At 42.7% G+C, this 20,821-nt stretch overlaps 1 protein-coding gene across 1 annotated transcript in view; it reads left to right on the top strand.

Annotated features, from left to right (window-relative positions):
* Window positions 1–20,472, top strand: part of LOC135557163 (ankyrin repeat and SOCS box protein 2-like) — a 32,643-nt gene extending 12,171 nt beyond the window's left edge. Inside the window, exons 4-10 of the mRNA XM_064990372.1 lie at window positions 581–750; window positions 1,125–1,280; window positions 1,659–1,904; window positions 2,038–2,209; window positions 7,985–8,558; window positions 14,928–15,081; window positions 19,320–20,472. Coding sequence (XP_064846444.1) covers window positions 581–750; window positions 1,125–1,280; window positions 1,659–1,904; window positions 2,038–2,209; window positions 7,985–8,558; window positions 14,928–15,081; window positions 19,320–19,477 — 1,630 coding nt within the window. The 3' untranslated portion in view covers window positions 19,478–20,472. The remainder of the gene's footprint in view (window positions 1–580; window positions 751–1,124; window positions 1,281–1,658; window positions 1,905–2,037; window positions 2,210–7,984; window positions 8,559–14,927; window positions 15,082–19,319) is intronic.
* The last annotated feature ends 349 nt before the right edge of the window (window positions 20,473–20,821 follow it).

Here is a 20,821-nt window from a genome sequence, read left to right on the forward strand (position 1 = left end):
CGTGACCGCGATTCTCATAGACTTTGAAAATCACTATATTTAACAATGTTTTTACTTTTGATGACATCATCAAATTGCACTTTTTTTATCGGAAATGTTTAATCACAGTGCCATTTTCACATATATAGACAATGGTTTGGTGTTGGAAATAATAAATGAGGTAGAAAAGTGGTGAAATTCACAACTTAAGTAACCAATGTCTTTCCAACACCATAAACCCTAACTAAGGATGTGTGTATTTAATTTTAATCCACTTTCCATAACTCAAAGACAGCAAATCAATAAAATATTCACTAATTGAATTTGAGAATGTTCTGGATTGTCCCTTTAAAGGACTGCGAGATTCTGACAATTAAGCCGTTTCTCTACTTAGCCAGAGTCAGATGAACTTGTGGATATCATTTTATGTCTCTATGTGCATTATGAAGGATGCTAGAGGTAGTTTTGCGAGCCATTGTTAACTAGCATTAGCGCAATGACTGGAAGTCTACAGGTACAGTAGCATATGTTAGCTCTTCTATAGTTTATGTGGGCTAGGGAAAAAGGCAAGTGGATGATGATGGGTATGTTTGCCTATTAGGGAACAGGACCCTATTGTGAAAGCCATCCTGAATGGTGATGTGACTACGGTACGAGCTATGGCTAGAAACAGCGGGAATAACATACTGCGGCCTGACAAGTATGGATGGATCCCGCTGCACGAGGCTGCATATTATGGCCAAGACCAGTGTGTCAGAGTTCTTCTTGAGGGTAAATGCAATTTAAAACCCCATAGATGTACTGTACATGTATAGTGAGTGGTTCCTTGTACATTTAGTTCAGTCATTCTTTGCATCATTGGTTGTTGTCCTTTTTTGTAAGGCTGGTATCTTTATATTTTATAGTTCCATTTAAGCTGGTACTTACCTGCTATTTACTAGGAAAGTGTGTAGTGGTAACAATTGACATTTTCTAGTCTCATGTTAAAGAATACAAAAGCAGTCCATACCAAATGGTGCACCCATTTCACCAAGTAATTACCAAGTATTTTACCATTTTGCCAAGTAAATGCCAGCTAAATAGCAGACTGTAAAATACAGTGTAAAATAAAGTATATCCTAGTGTTCTTCTTTCCACTTTTCAAGCTCAACCTGGTGTGATTAACACGTGCGACCTGAAAGGCCGGACCGCTCTCATCTTGGCAGTGGAAAGCGAAAAGGTGGCCTGTGTAGAGGCACTTCTGGAGATGGGGGCTGACCCAGACATTGCCAACAAGGAGAGAGAGAGCCCCCTCTACAAAGGTAAAACATTTGCCTTTAAGACCTACTAAGACCTACAATATATGCCAACCACGTTGTTATTATCCTTTTACTTTAAGCATAGTAAGTCATAGGCTACTGATAGTGAACTTGTTGGGTAGCAAGATCAGAAGACCAAGATTTTTTTTTTAGCTGAAAAACATGTTGAATACATGAAGGGGGGCACTTGTGAACAAGAGCACACTTCAGGAGAAAGGAGAGGTTATTGGGAGACAGGGACGGCTTGATATAGAAATACAGCTACACCCAAAATCTACCATTACAGATGGCCTCTCCCGGTATCCTCTCAAGCTGTCTCGAGTACCCCAGAAAATTCTTCCGTTATAACTGCTGTCTGTCAATCTTTGACATTTTCCTCAGGTTGTGAAATGGACAATGCCGAGATTGTGGCCATGCTTCTGAATCACGGTGCTATGGTGAACAAATACTCTACCCAGGGCTGGACAGCTCTCCTAGAGGCTGTGAGCCGCAACAACGTTGAGATCTGTGAGATGTTAGTCCGGAACGGGGCTAAGCTCAACCCAACCAACATGTACGGTATCACACCACTTTCTACTGCAGCCCAGAATGGACATGTGGAAACACTTCGATTTCTTATTAAACACGGTATGGGTATGACTTCCCCTGGGAAAAAAAGGATGAATTCTGTAGGCCAAATGGCATTACACCGAATTGAGGCTGTAACCATGGATATAACAAAAAACTTTTCTAACTGTACATTGTTCTGAATATGTTCTAGGTGCTGATGTAAATAGCGAGGCAAGTGATGGGTCCACAGCTCTGTATGAGGCGGCTAAAAATGGCCATGAGGACATTGTGGAGATTCTTCTTTCTCAGAAAGCTGTCGCAAACAAAGTGGGAAAGAAAGGACTTCTGCCACTACATATCGCTGCCCAACAAGGAAATGATGGGTAGGTGAAATTAGCTTAAATTGCCTTGAAACATGGTTAGATTACAAATATCCCTGCACAGCACCCTTAACACTAGATCCACTGGGCTTCTTAACCTCCAAGTACTGTTGGTCATCCTTAAACTAATAACACAAATGATTGTATTTTTCTTGTCTATATTGAATACATCATTTGAACATTCACAGTGTAGGTTGGAAAAAGTATGTCAAACCCTTAGCTAATGACTACTCCAAAAGCTAATTGGAGTCAGGAGTCAGCAAACCTGGAGTCCAATCAATGAGACGAGATTGTAAATGTTGGTTAGAGCTACCTTTCCCTATAAAAAACACTCACAAAATTTGAGTTTGCTATTCACAAGAAGCATTGCCTGATGTGAACCATGCCTCGAACAAAATACATCTCAGAAGAACTACGATTAAGAATTGTTGACTTGCATAAAGCTGGAAAGGGTTACGAAAGCATCACTAAAAGCCTTGATGTTCATCAGTCCACAGTAAGACAAATTGTCTGTAAATAGAGAAAGTTCAGCACTGTTGCTACTCTCCCTAGGAGTGGCCGTCCTGCAAAGATGACTGCAAGAGCACAGCGCAGAATGCTCAGTGAGGTTAAGAAAAATCCTAGAGCATCAGCTAAAGACTTACAGAAATCTCTGGAAAATGCTAACATCTCTTTTGACAAGTCTATGATACGTCAAACATTAAACAAGAATAGTGTTCATGGGAGGTCACCACGGAAGAAGCCACCACTGTCCAAAAAAAACCTTGCTGCCCATCTGAAGTTTGCAAAAGTGCACCTGGATGTTTCTCAGCCCTACTGGCAAAATATTCTGTGGACAGATAAAACTGCAGTTGAGTTGTTTGGAAGGAACAGACAACACTATGTGTGGAGAAAAAAAGGCACAGCACACCAACATCAAAACCTCATCCTAAATGTAAATCATGGTGGAGGGAGCATCATGATTTGGGGCTGCCTCAGGGCCTGGACAGCTTGCTGTCTTCGACGGAAAAATGAATTCCCAAGTTTATCAAGACATTTTGCAGGAGAATGTTAGACTATCTATCCACCAATTGAAGCTCAATGGAAGTTGGGTGATGCAACAGGACAATGACCCAAGATGGAGCCTGAGAAGCTGTCTGTAAATCAACAACAGAATGGCGTCAACAGAAGAATATACACCTTCTGGAGTGGCCCAGTCAGAGTCCTGACCACAATCCGATTGAGATGCTGTGACATGACCTCGAACAGTTCCGCCAGACATCCCAAAGAATATAGCTTTACTGAAACAGTTTTGTAAAGAGGAATGGTCCAAAATTCCTCTTTACCATTGCATGTCTGATCCACAACTACAGAAAACTTTGAGGTTATTGCTGCCAAAGGAGTGTCAACCGTTATTAAATCCAAGTGTTCACATACTTTTCCCAACCTGCACTGTGAATGTTTACACAGTGTGTTCAGTAAAGACCTGAAAACCTATAATTGTTTGTGTGATATTAGTTTAAGCAGACTGTGTTTGTTGTGACCAAGATGAAGTTCAGATCAAATGTTATGACCAATTTATGCAGAAATCCAGGTATTTCCAAAGGGTTCACATACTTTTTCTTGCCACTGTAAGTGCCGCCTGTCTTCCCAGTGGTCTACTTGGTGTGTGAACTGCTGCCTTCTCATAATTTGCAGGTAGTTGTTGACACATTAACTAGGATCAAGGGGCAGGATCATTTGCGACTTGTTTTGGTAATCAGTGGCTGTACTGAAGGGTGAGTGGTTTCATCTTTTTTTCTGAGTGTATATAACCAGCTTCTCATGCTCCATCTCAGTGTGCTTCATTCAATAGCTAGAGAATTCCTGATATCTCCATGAGTGATAAGTAAACATTTTTTGTCTTTATTTGTTGTCTAGTACTGTCTTTTTGCTAGCTAGGGCCATCTACTTTAATTGCTGCCTGTTGTCCCAATGGCCCACTTGGTGTGTGAACTGCTGCCTTCTCATAATTTGCAGGTAGTTGTTGACACATTAACTAGGATCAAGGGGCAGGATAATTTGCGACTTGTTTTGGTAATCACTGGCTCTATTGTAGGGGGGGTGGTTTCACCTCTAATAGGCAATCAGCATTTAGTACAGGGAGGTGTGCTCTACACCTCTGCTAGGCAATCAGCAGTTAGTGTTAGTTTTTCAGTCTCCTCTGGTTTCTCAGTGGACGCTGTAAGCGGTGGTCATGTCAGTGGCGGTCGTGTCGCAAAACAAAGACCGCTCTGACAAGTTATTCAAGGAAGGCTCCACACCACTCTTGCTTGAGTATCTTACCTATATATTTACAGATTGTCATTTTTCCCTTTTGTAGCTTTGTCAACTATGTTTTCTATACCTGTTTGCACCTCTTCCTGTAGGATGTACAGACGCTCCTCATCCGTTGGCTGCAACCCTTCCAATTTAGTTTACCCTGAGCGCACAACCGATGTGGAATTCCGCTGGGTCTCTGGCAGCGTGTGGAACTGCCATTCCACGATCAAAAACGGCGAGTTCATCTTAGTCTATGCTGCCCTTCAGTCCCTCGACTTTTGACCCTGATGGAGACATGGATCACCCCAGAGAACACTGCTACTCCAGCTTCTCTTTCTTCATCTATGTTTTCTCTCATTGTTCGAGAGCATCTGGTCATGGTGGCAAATGTCTACTCATTTCTCCTAAGTGGAGATTTTCTTTTCTCCCTCTCTCACCTGTCCATCTCCTCATTTGAATTCCATGCTGTCCCGGTCTCTTGCCCACTCAAGCTTAACATTGTCATCTATCGCCCACCTGGTGCCCTTGGAGAGTTCCTCAATAAGCTTGACACCTTGATAGGCTAATTTCCTGAAGACGGCTCACCTGTCTGCGTACTTGGCGACTTCAACTTCCCGATGTCTGTCTTCAGAAAGCTGATGGGATCCTCCTCTTTATAATAGAGGCCATCACTCTGTCTTCTCACGCAATTGCATGGCCTATAGGAATGTTGCGCAACATGAGCTCATGGGACTCTCATGAAGTGTTTGATTAGATTTTCGTTTACATTTGATTTGAGGGACAATAGCATGCTGAGTACCAAGCAGTTATCAAGTTTGGTAGGCTACTAATGACCATCAGCAGCATCCAAGCTTGGAGAAGCCTAATTACTGTGACTAAACGCTCACATGGAATTTGACTGCCTCCATGACTCGTGACCACAGGTGTGGTGGTAATATGGTTACCACAACAGCCCTACCCAAGCTATAGGCTTCTTTAGGGCTGAACCTGCCGTGTTTATACAATTTGTATAATTTTAAATATTAGCCAACATCAGTAATACTCACATACATTTATTTTAGCATAATTTCGTTAACCTTTCTTTCCTCTCATGTCCTTGTAAATTCTTCCTGAGGGACGCTAGCATTAGTAGATCATATTAGGCTAACGTTGTGCAACAATTTGGGACATGTTCACGGCAACTGGACCATTGTCATACAGTTCCATGATTTGTGAGAATTAGGCTAGATTTATAGGATTATTGTTCAACCTCTATTGTACACTTTTTTTTCTTCCACCTTCCAATATCGTATGGATTGAACTTGAATATGACAACTTTCAGGATGAATCAAACCACTGACTTTGTACTCTTCAATACGCACTGAGTGTACAAAACATTAGAAACACCTACCATTTCCATGACAAACTCACCAGGTGAAGCTATGACCCCTTATTGATGTCACCTGTTAACCACTTCAATCAGTGTAGATGAAGGTTAGACAGGTTAAAGTCGTTTTAAGCCTTGAAACAATTGAGACATGGATTTTTTTTGTCATACATACTTCCTAAATAAATAATATACAAGATCACAATATCTTTAAATCTACCAGTTGGTGCTGAAACGGAGACAAATATGCATAGATGGCTTTCGTTAAATTCACCATATTCTGACCCTGTTCTCAACAACTCAATGGTTTAACTACATTTATTCAGAGCGAGCAAGGTAACCATAACCTGCAAAGTGCATTACGCAACTTAATACTGAGAAGTGCGTAGGAAAGTCATGCTTCAGAAAGATCTAATTTCCTAAGTCAGGATCGAGCCCTTATGTCTCTTCTTAGTCATACTGTACATGCACTCCCAAAATCTCCTTGACTTCTATAACATTTTAATGCATTCCAACTGTGCAGTTGAGGCACTGTCATTGACTGTTGAAATGTGAGCTATGAGCATGAGCAGCCCGTCATTGCAAGAAGGCTGTTTTCTTAGAAGTAGAGTCTCCTTTATTACAAATTTAAAAGCATAACTCTGCCAAAAATTGGTCTGATTACAACAAGCGATGCATCATTTTGTGGTCAAAATCTGAGCTTTTGTTCCCACAAAGGATACATTCATCATGGCCAATAATAATACCATTAATAATACCATTATTGTACCTTCTTTCTATCCTGTACTCTACCCTCCTAGTTTTATGAATCTACTGACTTCCCTTTCACTTGCACCTTTTCTCCGCACCTCAAAAGAAAAGTTAAAGGGACTCCCAGCCAATGAAAAGGCTGCTGTAATCATTCAGCTTGTAGAGCACATGATACGAAATGCTAGTCATGCATAAACATTTGGTCGGACCTGTGACAAATATTCTAGACACACTAAAACCAAGCTGTGAAGAAATGTTTTTGTTCCACCTAGAATATGAACCCCTTGTGTCCGGCCTTTGTGGTGGGCTTTACTTGTGGAGACTTTGACCCCTTATTCCGGTTGGATGATTCCCGCAATCAGGAGTATAATATCCAGGGAGGGAATTCTCCATCTTGGAATATTCAAATCAAATCAAATTAAATTGATTTATATAGCCCTTCTTACATCAGCTAATATCTCAAAGTGCTGTACAGAAACCCAGCCTAAAACCCCAAACAGCAAGCAATGCAGGTGTAGAGGCACCACTTTTCTTCAGAGAAGGAGGTGACTGAAAATGTTGTTGCTTGGTGGAATAAATCATTTTACAAAATAAAATGCTTTATACCATTATTACAGAGAATCAGACAGATTATGCTACCCCCTGCCTATTGGTTACTTAGCTTATTCAAGCCTGTCTCAAAATACAACACTGCCCCAAAAAATTTACTTACCTGACTCACCTTTCAAACATGTCTAGAAATGCTCACATTTCGTACTCTTATAGGAAGCAATTACTCCCGTATTGCTGACTACAAATGGTTTATAACTGAGGTAATAACTCACTAACTAGCGAAATATTAATAAAATGTGCACACATGGCTACATGCAGCTCTCGCTTTGATCTCAAAACAAGTGCATCTACTCACTACCACTCATGCAAACGTGGGAGTGCAGTTCAAAATAAATGGCACAGATCCGTATATGTGACCCGATCCAGGAAACTAGGCGTATGTTGTGACTTCACAGGAGAGCTGTTTGAACATAAAAAGTATTGTTTTATCAAAATGCGTTTTTTGGCAGAAATGCCTTCTTGAACATGTGAACTTTCGTGTATCAAACTTTTATGCCATCTGTAAATACGAATACAATTGTTCAATTACAAGCCTAGTTGGTTTAGCCACAGAAAAAGGAAGTAACCTTTCCGCTAGCCATGATTGGCTGAGATAATGAGTGTGCTGGACATGCAGAGATGAGTTTGGATTGGTCTATCATGTCTATAATATTCAGATTTCTGAAAGACGTGGGAACTTTGGGAAAGTTTTAGGGGGAAATTGCAACCCTAGCCCTTAATCCTCAAATCTGGGCACCCCCTAATTCCCCCTGTGTGATTTTCTATTTCAGTATCGTGTCGTTGCTGATCAAAGCCACCAGCAAGTCCAGAGTGAAACGCAGTGGCATCAGTCCCCTCCACCTGGCCGCCGAGTACAATTGGGATGAAGTCCTGGAGGTCCTGATCAATGCCGGCTACGATGTCAATGCCGTGCTGTCGGAGGAACGCTCCAGGATGTATGAGGACCATCGTAGAACAGCGCTCTACTTCGCCGTCACCAACGGCAACGTGGACACGACCACCATGCTTCTAGAAGCCGGTGCCAACCCAAACCTGGACACATTCAACCCGCTACTTGTGGCCATGAGGCAAGGTAGTATTGAATTGGTCACTTTGCTGGTGGAGCACATGGCCAACGTCAATGCCTACATCCCCACTCACCCCACCTCATTCCCGGCCACCGTCATGTTCAGTATGAAGTATCTGTCCATGCTGAAGTATCTGATGGACAACGGTTGCGATGCCCTCTCCTGTTTTAGTTGCACTTACAGCAGTGGTCCACACCCACCCCTTCAGGAGACCTCTGAGAGAGATGATTTGCGCTACAATACCGATATGCGCAGAAATACCGGGGAACCTGTTCAGGTAAATAGAATAGGAGTGAAATGTTTAGTGTGTAATATTTTCACATACAGTAGGGTACATTTCTTTAGGGATCCCTTGATAAAGATGAGAATAGAAGACTGTATAAAATAAATATATACTGAGCTCTCTTGTATGCTAAAAAAATATATTAATTGTATACGAATGCAATTGCTCAGAGAAATGCATTTTGTATAACAAGCAATTTAAAAAACCTCAAAAGGATAGCGGTCAAAATGATTGGATCCCCTGTTTTCAAGACTCCAGCACCCTCCCCTTGCAAACACTGAGCCTTTTTCTCAAATGTTTTATGAGATTGGAGAACACATAGATGGTCGTGGACCATTCCTCCACACAGAAACTTTTCAGATCCCTGATATCCTTCATCTGCGCTTATGGATTGTCCTCTTCCATCCAAACCATAGGGGTTCCACTCAAAAAACATTTATTTGTGGATTTGTCTGTGTGCTTGGGGTTATTGTACTGCTGGAATGTCCACTTTTGGCTTCAAATTTCAGCCTCCTGGCAGACGAAACCAGGTTTTTGGCAAAAATGTCCTGGTACTGTCGCGGTCGTCGAAAGAAGTAGACCAAAGTGCAGAGTGGAGAGCATACATTTATTTTTTAATTTAAAATGTCGGCAACAAAACAAGAAATGAAAAAACAACCGTGGAGCTCACAGGGCTATAGTGCCACTAACAAAGATAACTATCCACACTGAAAGGAGGGAAAAAGGGCTACCGAAGTATGATTCCCAATCAGAGACAACGATAGACAGCTGTCCCTGATTGAGAACCATACCCGGCCAAAACATAGAAATAAAGAAACATAGAAAAACGGATCTCTAAGGTCAGGGCGTGACAGTACCCCCCCCTCCCCCCTCCCAGCGGACTCCGGCCACAAAACCTGAACCTATAAGGGAGGGTCTGGGTGGGCATCTATCCGCGGTGGCGGCTCTGGTGCGGGACGTAGATCCCGCTCCACCTCTGGCTCACCCAACTTTGGTGGCGCCTCGTCGACAACCCCGGACTGGGGACCCTCTCTGCGGGCCCCGGACTGAGGACCTTCGTTGTGGGCCCCGGACTGGGGACCCTCATGGTGGTTCCCCGTACTGGGGACCCTCGTTGCTGGGCCCGGAAAGGGGAAACATTTAAAGGGGAAACATTTAAATTCAAAGCATTTAAATTCAAAGCCCAGACCCAGTTTTGTTGTGTGTCTTATTTCTTGTTTCACAATAAAAAAAAATTATTTTGCATCTTCAAAGTGTGTTGCATGTTGTACAAACCCCCCAAAAATACACTTTCATTCCAGGTTGTAAGGCAACAAAATAGGAAAAATGCCAAGGGGGGTGAATACTTTCGCAAGGTACTGTATTTAAATATTAGGACAAGCAATGTCAGAGTGGCATTGACTAAATACAGTTGAATAGAATTCAGTATATAATTCAGAGTTGAGTAAAGCAGAATGTAAACGTTATTAAAGTGACTAGGGTTGAATTATTAAAGTGTGCAGTGATTCTATGTACAGTGGGGAGAACAAATATTTGATACACTGCCGATTTTGCAGGTTTTCCTACTTACAAAGCATGTAGACGTCTCTAATTTTTATCATAGGTACACTTCACCGTGAAAGACGGAATCTAAAACAAAAATCCAGAAAATGACGTTTTATGATTTTTAAGTAATTCATTTGCATTTTATTGCATGACATAAGTATTTGATCACCTACCAACCAGTAAGAATAGCATGTGTTCATTTTTTCCAAAAAGTTTATTTGTGTAAGAGAAATAGCTCCGTTTTGTTCATCACGTTTGGCTAAGGAAAAAAAACGAAAATGCAGTCACTTACAACGCCAAACTTTTTTCCAAATTAGCTCCATAATATCGACAGAAACATGGCAAACGTTGTTTAGAATCAATCTTCAAGGTGTTTTTCACAATTCTATTCAATGAAAAATTATTCCTGGCAGTCGGTTTGTCATCAGAGGCAAATGGAAAAATACTGCAGCTGGAGATTACGCAATAATTTCGACGGAGGACACCAAGCGACCACCTGGTAAATGTAGTCTCTTATGGTCAATCTTCCAATGATATGCCTACAAATACGTCACAATGCTGCAGACACCTTGGGGAAAACGTGGAAAAGGTAAGCTGACTCCTAGCTCCTCCACAGCCATATAAGGAGTCATTGCCATGAGGCGGTTTCAAAAAATGCGGCACTTCCTGATTGGATTTTTATCTGTTTTTTTTCTGTAACATCAGTTCTGTGGCACTCACAGACAATATCTTTGCCGTTTTGGAAATGTCAGAGTGTTTTCTTTTCGTGACAAAATATATTTTTTGAAACGGGAATGTTTTTCATCCAAAAATTAAAAGCGTGCCCCCTATATCGAAGAAGTTAAGAAGCCCTCCTGTTCTCCACTCATTACCTGTATAAACTGCACCTGTTTGAACTCGTTACCTGTATAAAAGACACCAGTCCACACACTCAATCAAACAGACTCCAACCTCTCCACAATGGCCAAGACCAGAGAGCTGTGTAAGGACATCAGGGTTAAATTGTAGATCTGCACAAGGCTGGGATGGGCTACAGGACAATAGGCAAGCAGCTTGGTGAGAAGGTAACAACTGTTGGCGCAATTATTAGAAAGTTCAAGATGACGGTCAATCACCCTCGGTCTGGGGCTCCATGCAAGATCTCACCTTGTGGGGCATCAATGATCATGAGGAAGGTGAGGGATCAGCCCAGAACTACACGGCAGGACCTGGTCAATGACCTGAAGAGAGCTGGGACCACAGTCTCAAAGAAAACCATTCGTAACACACTACGCCGTCATGGATTAAAATCCTGCAGCTCACGCAAGGTCCTCCTGCTCAAGCCAGCGCAAGTCCAGGCCCATCTGAAGTTTGCCAATGACCATCTGGATGATCCAGAGGAGTAATGGAAGAAGTTCATGTGGTCTGATGAGACAAAATAGAGCTTTTTGATCTAAACTCCACTCACCGTGTTTGGAGGAAGAAGAAGGATGAGTACAACCCCAAGAACACCATCCCAACTGTGAAGCATGGAGGTGGAAACATCATTATTTGGGGATGCTTTTCTGCAAAGGGGACAGGACGACTGCACCATATTGAAGGGAGGATGGATGGGGCCATGTATCGCAAGATCTTGGCCAACAACCTCCTTCCCTCAGTAAGAGCATTGAAGATGGGTCGTGGCTGGGTCTTCCAGCATGACAACAACCCGAAACACACAGCCAGGGCAACTAAGGAGTTTCTCCGTAAGAAGCATCTCAAGGTCCTGGAGTGGCCTAGCCAGTCTCCAGACCTGAACCCAATAGAAAGTCTTTAGAGGGAGCTGAAAGTCCATATTGCCCAGCGACAGAATGATCTGGAGGCCTGTATGGACCAGTTGGCCAAAATCCCTGCTGCAGTGTGTGCAAACCTGGTCAAGAACTACAGGAAACGTATGATATCTGTAATTGCAAACAAAGGTTTCTGTACCACATATTACGTTCTGCTTTTCTGATGTATCAAATACTTATGTCATGCAATAAAATGCAAATTAATTACTTAAAAATCATACAATGTGATTTTCTGGATTTTTGTTTTAGATTCCGTCTCTCATAGTTGAAGTGTACCTATGATAAAAAATTACAGACCTCTACATGCTTTGTAAGTAGGGAAATCTGCAAAATCGTCAGTGTATCATATACATTTACATCACATTTAAGTCATTTAACAGACGCTCTTATCCAGAGCGACTTACAAATTGGTGAATTCACCTTCTGGCATCCAGTGGAACAGCCACTTTACAATAGTGCATCTAAATCATTTAAGGGGGGGTGAGAAGGATTACTTTATCCTATCCTAGGTATTCCTTGAAGAGGTGGGGTTTCAGGTGTTTTCCCCACTGTATATAGGGGAGCAGCATCTAAAGTGCAGGGTTGAATAGCCGGGTAGTACCCAGCTAGTGATGGTTATTTAACAGCCTGATGTCCTTGAGATAGAAGCTGTTTTTCAGTCTCTTTGGCCCAGCTTTGATGCACCTGTACTGACCTTGCCTTCTGGATGATAAGTGGGGTGAACAGGCCTTGGCTCGGATGGTTTATATCCTTGATGATCTTTTTGGCCTTCCTGTGACATCGGGTGTTTGTAGGTGTACTGGAGGGCAGGCAGTGTGCATTGGATAGACGTACCACCCTCTGGAGAGCCCTGCGGTTGCGGGCGGTGCAGTTGCAGTCTCAGGCGATGATACAGCCCAACAGGATGCTCTCAATTATTCATCTGTAAAAGTTTCTGAGAGTCTTATGGGCCAAGCCGAATTTCTTCAGCCTCCTGAGTTTGAAGAGGCGCTGTTGTGCCTTCTTCACCACACTCTCTGTGTGGGTGGACCATTTCAGATTATCATTGATGTGTACGCCGAGAAACTTGAAGCTTTCCACGTTCTCCACTGCTGTCTCGTCGATGTGGATAGGGGCGTGCTCCACGTGCTGTTTCCTGAACTGCCCGATCAGCTCCTTAGTTTTGACGTTGAGAGTGTGGTTATTTTTCTGGCCCCACTCTGCCAGGGCCCTCACTTCCTCCATGTAGGCTGTCTCGTCATTGTTGGTAATCAAGCCTACTACTGTTGGTGTAAGGTAGAGGGGACATGATCCTTAACTAGCCTCTCAAAGCACTTCATGATGACAAGTGAGTGCTACGGGGCGATCGCCGTTTAACCTGTCTGCTACCAGTGGGACGGTAGCATCCCACCTTGAGAATTCTCTTGGGATGTAATACAGCCGTCATTTGATTGAGGTATTGTAGATACTTGAGGTATTGTAGACTTGAGTTTCTGTATGTTATTGTAACGGTTTTCTTGAGGTGAAGGAGAGGCGGACCAAAACGCAGTGTGGTGGTTATTCATGGTACTTTGATAAAGACACTATACATGAATAAACTAACAAAAACAATGAACGTGAGAAAACCTAAACAGCCTATCAGGTGAAAACAAACATAGAGACAGGAACAATCACCCACAAACACACAGTGAAACCCAGGCTACCTAAGTATGATTCTCCATCAGAGACAAATAATGACACCTGCCTCTGATTGAGAACCATACTAGGCAGAAACATAGAAATACCCAAATCATAGAAAAACAAACATAGACAGCCCACCCCAACTCACGCCCTGACCATACTAAATAATGACAAAACAAAGGAAATAAAGGTCAGAACGTGACAGTACCCCCCCCCCCCCCAAAAGGTGCGGACTCCGGCCGCAAAACCTTAACCTATAGGGGAGGTTCTGGGTGGGCGTCTGTCCACGGTGGCGGCTCTGGCGCAGGACGCGGACCCCACTTCACCCCAACGTCTTAGTCCGCCTTCTTGTCCGCTTACGTGGCCTCCTAACCACGGTGACCCTACTAAATGACCCCACTGGACTGAGGGGCAGCTCAGGACAGCTCGGGACAGAGGGGCGGATCGGGACAGAGGGGCGGAAGCTCGGGACAGAGGGGCGGAAGCTCGGGACAGAGGGGCGGAAGCTCGGGACAGAGGGGCGGAAGCTCTGGACAGAGGGGCGGAAGCTCTGGACAGAGGGGCGGAAGCTCTGGACAGAAGGGCAGGGGATCTAGGCTGAGGGGCTCTGGTGCATCTGGGCTGAAGGGCTCTGGCGCCTCTGGGCTGAGGGGCTCTGGCGCAGTATATCCCCAGTATATCCCCAGAGAGCCATGATTCCATGAAACAGAGTATGTTACAGTCCCTGATGTTCCCTGATGTTACCGTCCCTGATGTCTCTCTGGAAGGAGATCCTCGATCTGAGCTCGTCTACTTTATTGTCCAGAGAAGGAGGGTGTGCCAGCCTCCTGAGTCAGACTAGAAGTCCATTCCGAATACCTCTTCTCCAACAGCAGTGACTTCGAGCAGCCTCTGGGATAAGTTTAATTGCCTTGGGGGTACGAACAAAGGATCCAATTAGGGAAAATCTTATTCCTGGTTGTAATGCTGGTGAGTTACCGCCGCTCTTATATCCAAAAGTTGTTTCCGGCTGTATGTAATAATACAAAAAACATTCTGGGTTAATAAAGTAAGAAATAACACACACACAAAAAAAACTGCAAAATTACTTAGGAGCTAGAAGCAGAGCTACCATGTCTGTCTGCGCCATCTTACTTTCTATACAGGAACCGAGAGCTCCTTTTTCATTATTTTCCTGTTGAAGTGTCCTTTGGTAAGGAATGTTTTTTTGGATTTACTATATAACAATGTTTAACAACACTGTAATCACCAATGTAACTGTCATGATGTTATGTTAGCACATAGGTATTTGGGACACTTCTTACACTTCTTGTTAAGTGGGGACAATTGCTTTTTGTGTTTCCGTCATTAGTTTTGTGAGATAATCTCTACTCTGGCAATAAGCCGCTGGGCAGGACCCATCATAGACGTACTCCTGGATTACGTTGGCCAGGTGAAACTCTGCTCCAGACTCACTGAACACCTAGATAGCTTCAAGGACTGGGAAGTCATCAAGGAGAAAGCAAGTGAGTGTCCCCGGCTTCCAAACAGACGCACATATGCATACATAGAAATACACCTACACAATTACACATATTACACAACAGAAGGTAACATTTGGTGTAGGGGTACAGTATGTGTGGTTGATAACTTGGGTTCAATACCAGCATGTTACAATGGTGCCGCGACCTGAATCCCAGAGCTAATGTCTAGCCAGCAGCTAGAGGGTTGCGTTTTTGAACCTCATTTAGTATGTAGACTCAAGCAAGGCTGTTTCTCCTAGTGCAGCCTGCCCTGCCTGTCTCCCAGACTCTGACCAGCAGCCTATCCTCCTTATTTATGTTCAGAAAACAAATTGGAAGGCCAGAATTGTGGGGGGATAGCACTAATCATGTTTATGCAACCTAATAGTCACCCTAAGAAAACTTCCAGAGCCAATTATGTTCCCCCATGATGAAAGGGGGTTATGAATGAAAAAGTTTGGGAAGCACTGATCAACCGAATGGTTAGCACAAATCATGGGCAACCCCGTGATTTGGCCTATTTGTTTATAGTCAGTATGCTGCATCAGTTAGGCACAGCTGATAATGCTTATTGATAAATAACACACCCGCCTGATAATATGGACCAGTATGTTGTTCGGCTCATTTCTGGAGGATAAAATGATTTTTTAGACAGTGTCAGCATCATTTTATTTCCACTCATTCTGGAGTACAAAAGTCGTTCAGTTGTGGTTGGGGATGTCATCGGAAAGTATTCGGACCCCATTTTGTTAGGTTACAGCCTTATTCTAAAATTGATTAATGAGGGGGGGGGGGGGGTTTACACACAAAACCCTACAATGACAAAGCACAAACATGTTTCTTTCTTTTTTGCTAATTTATAAATAAAATAAAAAACTGTAATATCAGATTGACAGAATTATTCAAATCCTTAACTCTGCACTTTATTGCAGCTCCATTGACAGCCTCAAGTCTTCTTGGGTATGACGTTACAAACCTGGCACACCTGTATTGGGGAGTTTCTCCCATTCTTCTCAGCAGATCCTCTCAAGCTGTCAGGTTGGATGGGGAACATTGCTGCACAGTTATTTTCAGGTCTCTCCAGAGAAGTTCAATCGGGTTCAAGTCCGGGCTCTGGCTGGGCCACTCAAGAACATTCAGAGACTTGTCCCGAAGCCACTCCTGTGTTGTCTTGGCTATGTTATTAGGGTCGTTGTCCTGTTGGTAGGTCAACCTTCGCCCCAGTTTGAGGTTTTCATCAAGGATCTCTCTGTACTTTGCTTCGTTCACCTTTGCCTCAGTCCTGACTAGTCTGCCAGTCCTAGCCTCTGAAAAACAACCCCACAGCATGATGCTGCCACCACCATGCTTCACTGTAGGGATGTGCCAGGGTGCCTCAAGATGTGATGCTTAGCAATCAAGCCAAAGAGTTCAATCTTGGTTTCATCAGACCAGAGAATCTTGTTTGTCATGGTCTGAGTCTTTTAGGTGCCTTTTGGTCAACTCAAAGCGGGCTGTCATGTGCCTTTTACTGAGGAGTGGCTTCCGTCTGGCCACTCGACCATAAAGGCCTTTTGGTGGACTGCTGCAGAGATGGTTGTCCTTCTGGAAGGTTATCCCATCTTCACAGAGGAACTCTGGAGCTCTGTCAGAGTGACCATCGGATTCTTGGTCACTTCCCTGACCAAGTCCCTTCTCCCCCTGATTGCTCAGTTTGGCCCAGCTGCCAGCTCTAGGAAGAATCTTGGTGGTTCCAAACTTCTTCCATTTAAGAATGATGGAGGCCACTGTGTTCTTGGGGACATTCAACACTGCAGACATTTTTTTTGGTACCCTTTCCCAGATCTGTGCCTCAACACAATCCTGTCTCAGAGCGCTACTGACAATTCCTTTGTCCTCATGGCTTGGTTTTTGCTCTGACTTACATTGTCAACTGTAGGACCTAATATAGACAGGTGTGTGCCTTTCCAAATCATGCCCAATAAATGTAATTTACCACAGGTGGATGCCAAGTTGTAGAAACATCTCAAGGATGATCAATAAAAACACCATGCACCTGAGGTCAATTTCTACTCTAATAGCAAATGGTTTGAATACTCATGTAAATAAGGTATTTCTGTTTTTAATACATTTGCAAAAATATCTCAACATGTTTTCGCTTTGTCGCTATGGGATATTGTGTGTAGATTGCTAAGGTGTTTTTTATTTAATCCATTTTAAAATAAGGCTGTAATGAAACAAAATGTGGACAAACTCATGGGTTCTGAATACTTTCCCGATGACCAAATTATCAGGAATGTTTTGATGTGTTTTCCCTACAAAATTTACCAGAAACAAGCATTTCACAGTTAATTATTTGTTTATATATATTAAATCTCCAGGGGGAGCATGTCACCAGACCCCCCGTGGAAGGGTGTTGACCCCCCCTAATATGCAACACAAAGTTACGCCCTTGGCTGCTGGGGTTACTGCTGTGATGAGGGGGGATGTCATGTACGCATGCACACAATGCACTGTCCAAACGGGCACTTATTTGGAGTGACTTGTGCACATGTTATATGTATATATACAGTGCCTTGCGAAAGTATTCGGCCCCCTTGAACTTTGCGACCTTTTGCCACATTTCAGGCTTCAAACATAAAGACATAAAATAAAAATATATAAAATATATTTTTTTGTGAAGAATCAACAACAAGTGGGACACAATCATGAAGTGGAACGACATTTATTGGATATTTCAAACTTTTTTAACAAATCAAAAACTGAAAAATTGGGCGTGCAAAATTATTCAGCCCCCTTAAATTAATACTTTGTAGCGCCACCTTTTGCTGCGATTACAGTTGTAAGTCGCTTGGGGTAAGTCTCTATCAGTTTTGCACATCGAGTGACTGACATTTTTTCCCATTCCTCCTTGCAAAACAGCTCAAGCTCAGTGAGGTTGGATGGAGAGCATTTGTGAACAGCAGTTTTCAGTTCTTTCCACAGATTCTCGATTGGATTCAGGTCTGGACTTTGACTTGGCCATTCTAACACCTGGATATGTTTATTTTTGAACCATTCCATTGTAGATTTTGCTTTATGTTTTGGATCATTGTCTTGTTGGAAGACAAATCTCCGTCCCAGTCTCAGGTCTTTTGCAGACTCCATCAGATTTTCTTCCAGAATGGTCCTGTATTTGGCTCCATCCATCTTCCCATCAATTTTAACCATCTTCCCTGTCCCTGCTGAAGAAAAGCAGGCCCAAACCATGATGCTGCCACCACCATGTTTGACAGTGGGTATAGTGTGTTCAGGGTGATGAGCTGTGTTGCTTTTACGCCAAACATAACGTTTTGCATTGTTGCCAAAAAGTTCAATTTTGGTTTCATCTGACCAGAGCACCTTCTTCCACATGTTTGGTGTGTCTCCCAGGTGGCTTGTGGCAAACTTTAAACAACACTTTTTATGGATATCTTTAAGAAATGGCTTTCTTCTTGCCACTCTTCCATGAAGGCCAGATTTGTGCAATATACGACTGATTGTTGTCCTATGGACAGAGTCTCCCACCTCAGCTGTAGATCTCTGCAGTTCATCCAGAGTGATCATGAGCCTCTTGGCTGCATCTCTGATCAGTCTTCTCCTTGTATGAGCTGAAAGTTTAGAGGGACGGCCAGGTCTTGGTAGATTTGCAGTGGTCTGATACTCCTTCCATTTCAATATTATCGCTTGCACAGTGCTCCTTGGGATGTTTAAAGCTTGGGAAATCTTTTTGTATCCAAATCCGGCTTTAAACTTCTTCACAACAGTATCTCGGACCTGCCTGGTGTGTTCCTTGTTCTTCATGATGCTCTCTGCGCTTTTAACAGGCCTCTGAGACTATCACAGTGCAGGTGCATTTATACGGAGACTTGATTACACACCGGTGGATTGTATTTATCATCATTAGTCATTTAGGTCAACATTGGATCATTCAGAGATCCTCACTGAACTTCTGGAGAGAGTTTGCTGCACTGAAAGTAAAGGGGCTGAATAATTTTGCACGCCCAATTTTTCAGTTTTTGATTTGTTAAAAAAGTTTGATATATCCAATAAATGTTGTTCCACTTCATGATTGTGTCCCACTTGTTGTTGATTCTTCACAAAAAAATACAGTTTTATATCTTTATTTTTGAAGCCTGAAATGTGGCAAAAGGTCGCAAAGTTCAAGGGGGCCGAATACTTTCGCAAGGCACTGTATGTATACAAATATGTACAACCTCGTATATGTTTTCATTGTCTTCCAGCACCACCACGTCCACTTATGCAGCTGTGCAGGCTGAAGATCCGCCAGAAGGTTGGAATCCACAGACTGAGGTGCATCAACAAACTGCCCCTCCCACAACAACTGATCAAGTACCTCAACCATGAGGAGTGCAACCAAGATCAGTATGGTGAAGACTAATGTGTAAAATCATAGTCAAAGTAAGAGACAACAGAGGGCATACAGCACAAAATCGCTTCACATATTCATTGTTTTTAGTGTGATATTTGAGCAATAATATAGAGTAGAGTGCGTTGAACCTAGAGTTCACAATTAAACTTTAAGACTAGACTAAGGTAGACTTACCAAAGTCGGTAAGTGTGTGTGCTTGCACTTCACTTCAGACAAACTCCTCATGAGGGTGCCAAATGACTTCACAGAGGATGGATCCATGAATGAAGTTCTTTTGACACCACCATACCTCTTGCCCTCTAGCATTGGACTGAACTACTACTGTACCACATAACCCAACCTAGTGCATTATTCATGCAATGTACTGTCCATGTTATGATGGCTCACATTTTACAACATATAATAATCTACAATGTTGTCTCTTGGATTGTTGTTCAATTACATTATGACCATTAATTGGATTGTGAATTATCACAAACATCCATATGGTAAAGGCAGCTGTTTTAGTCTTGAAATAGGTCTATAACAAGCTATTCTGTATCCATGACTGAACTGCATTGGTCAGTATTAAAAACATAGTATGTAATTGCAAAATCTGTCAAGGCAATGGAAACTACTTGCCAACAATGTTGATTGACAGATGAACGCCTTTTCTGTAGAATTCATCACTTGATCTGTAAGACGTGTGGGAATCTGGTTCCACTTCTAGCACAGTGGTCCACTCTGTCCAAACTGAGGAACGCCACAGAAGATGGCTTTGTTAGACTGAGGTGCTATCTTTAGCTCACAGCTCATTTGAACTGTGTAGTGAAAACTCAAAAGCAGAGAGAAGGTGGATCTTTTGAGAAGTATTTCTTACTCTAACCTAAGAAAATATGCTATTTAAAAAATATACATGCATTTTGATTTATTATTTGTAAATCCTGCTCTGTGATTTTCCCCAGTGAATTTTGCAGATGGTTACAGGCTACATTGATATGACATTGCTGCTGTTTGGTGTTACTTGAGTGTAAAAAATATATTTTCAAAGTTCACATTTATATGTATGGACATTTTCAATGTTTACTAAAAGAAAAATGATAGAATTAATACATTTTCAACCTGAAACTCACTGGCTTCGGCTCATTTTCTGTGAATAACACATTTTCATTGAGTGCACACTGCATCCCCCTACACATTTATATTACATATGCGGTGTTCGGGTCCACTGGACCCGAGGGCAATAAAAGTGTGCGTGTAGGTGGAAACAAGTAAACATTTCACAAAAAGGTTTGCTGTGTGCCTTCACTCTGTATACCTCCTCCCTGGGCCTGCTGTTTCTAAATAGCACCCAGAACTTGTCTGTCTCCAGCT

Source organism: Oncorhynchus masou, chromosome 16 (genome assembly GCF_036934945.1).
Source record: "Oncorhynchus masou masou isolate Uvic2021 chromosome 16, UVic_Omas_1.1, whole genome shotgun sequence".
Lineage (NCBI taxonomy): Eukaryota > Metazoa > Chordata > Actinopteri > Salmoniformes > Salmonidae > Oncorhynchus > Oncorhynchus masou.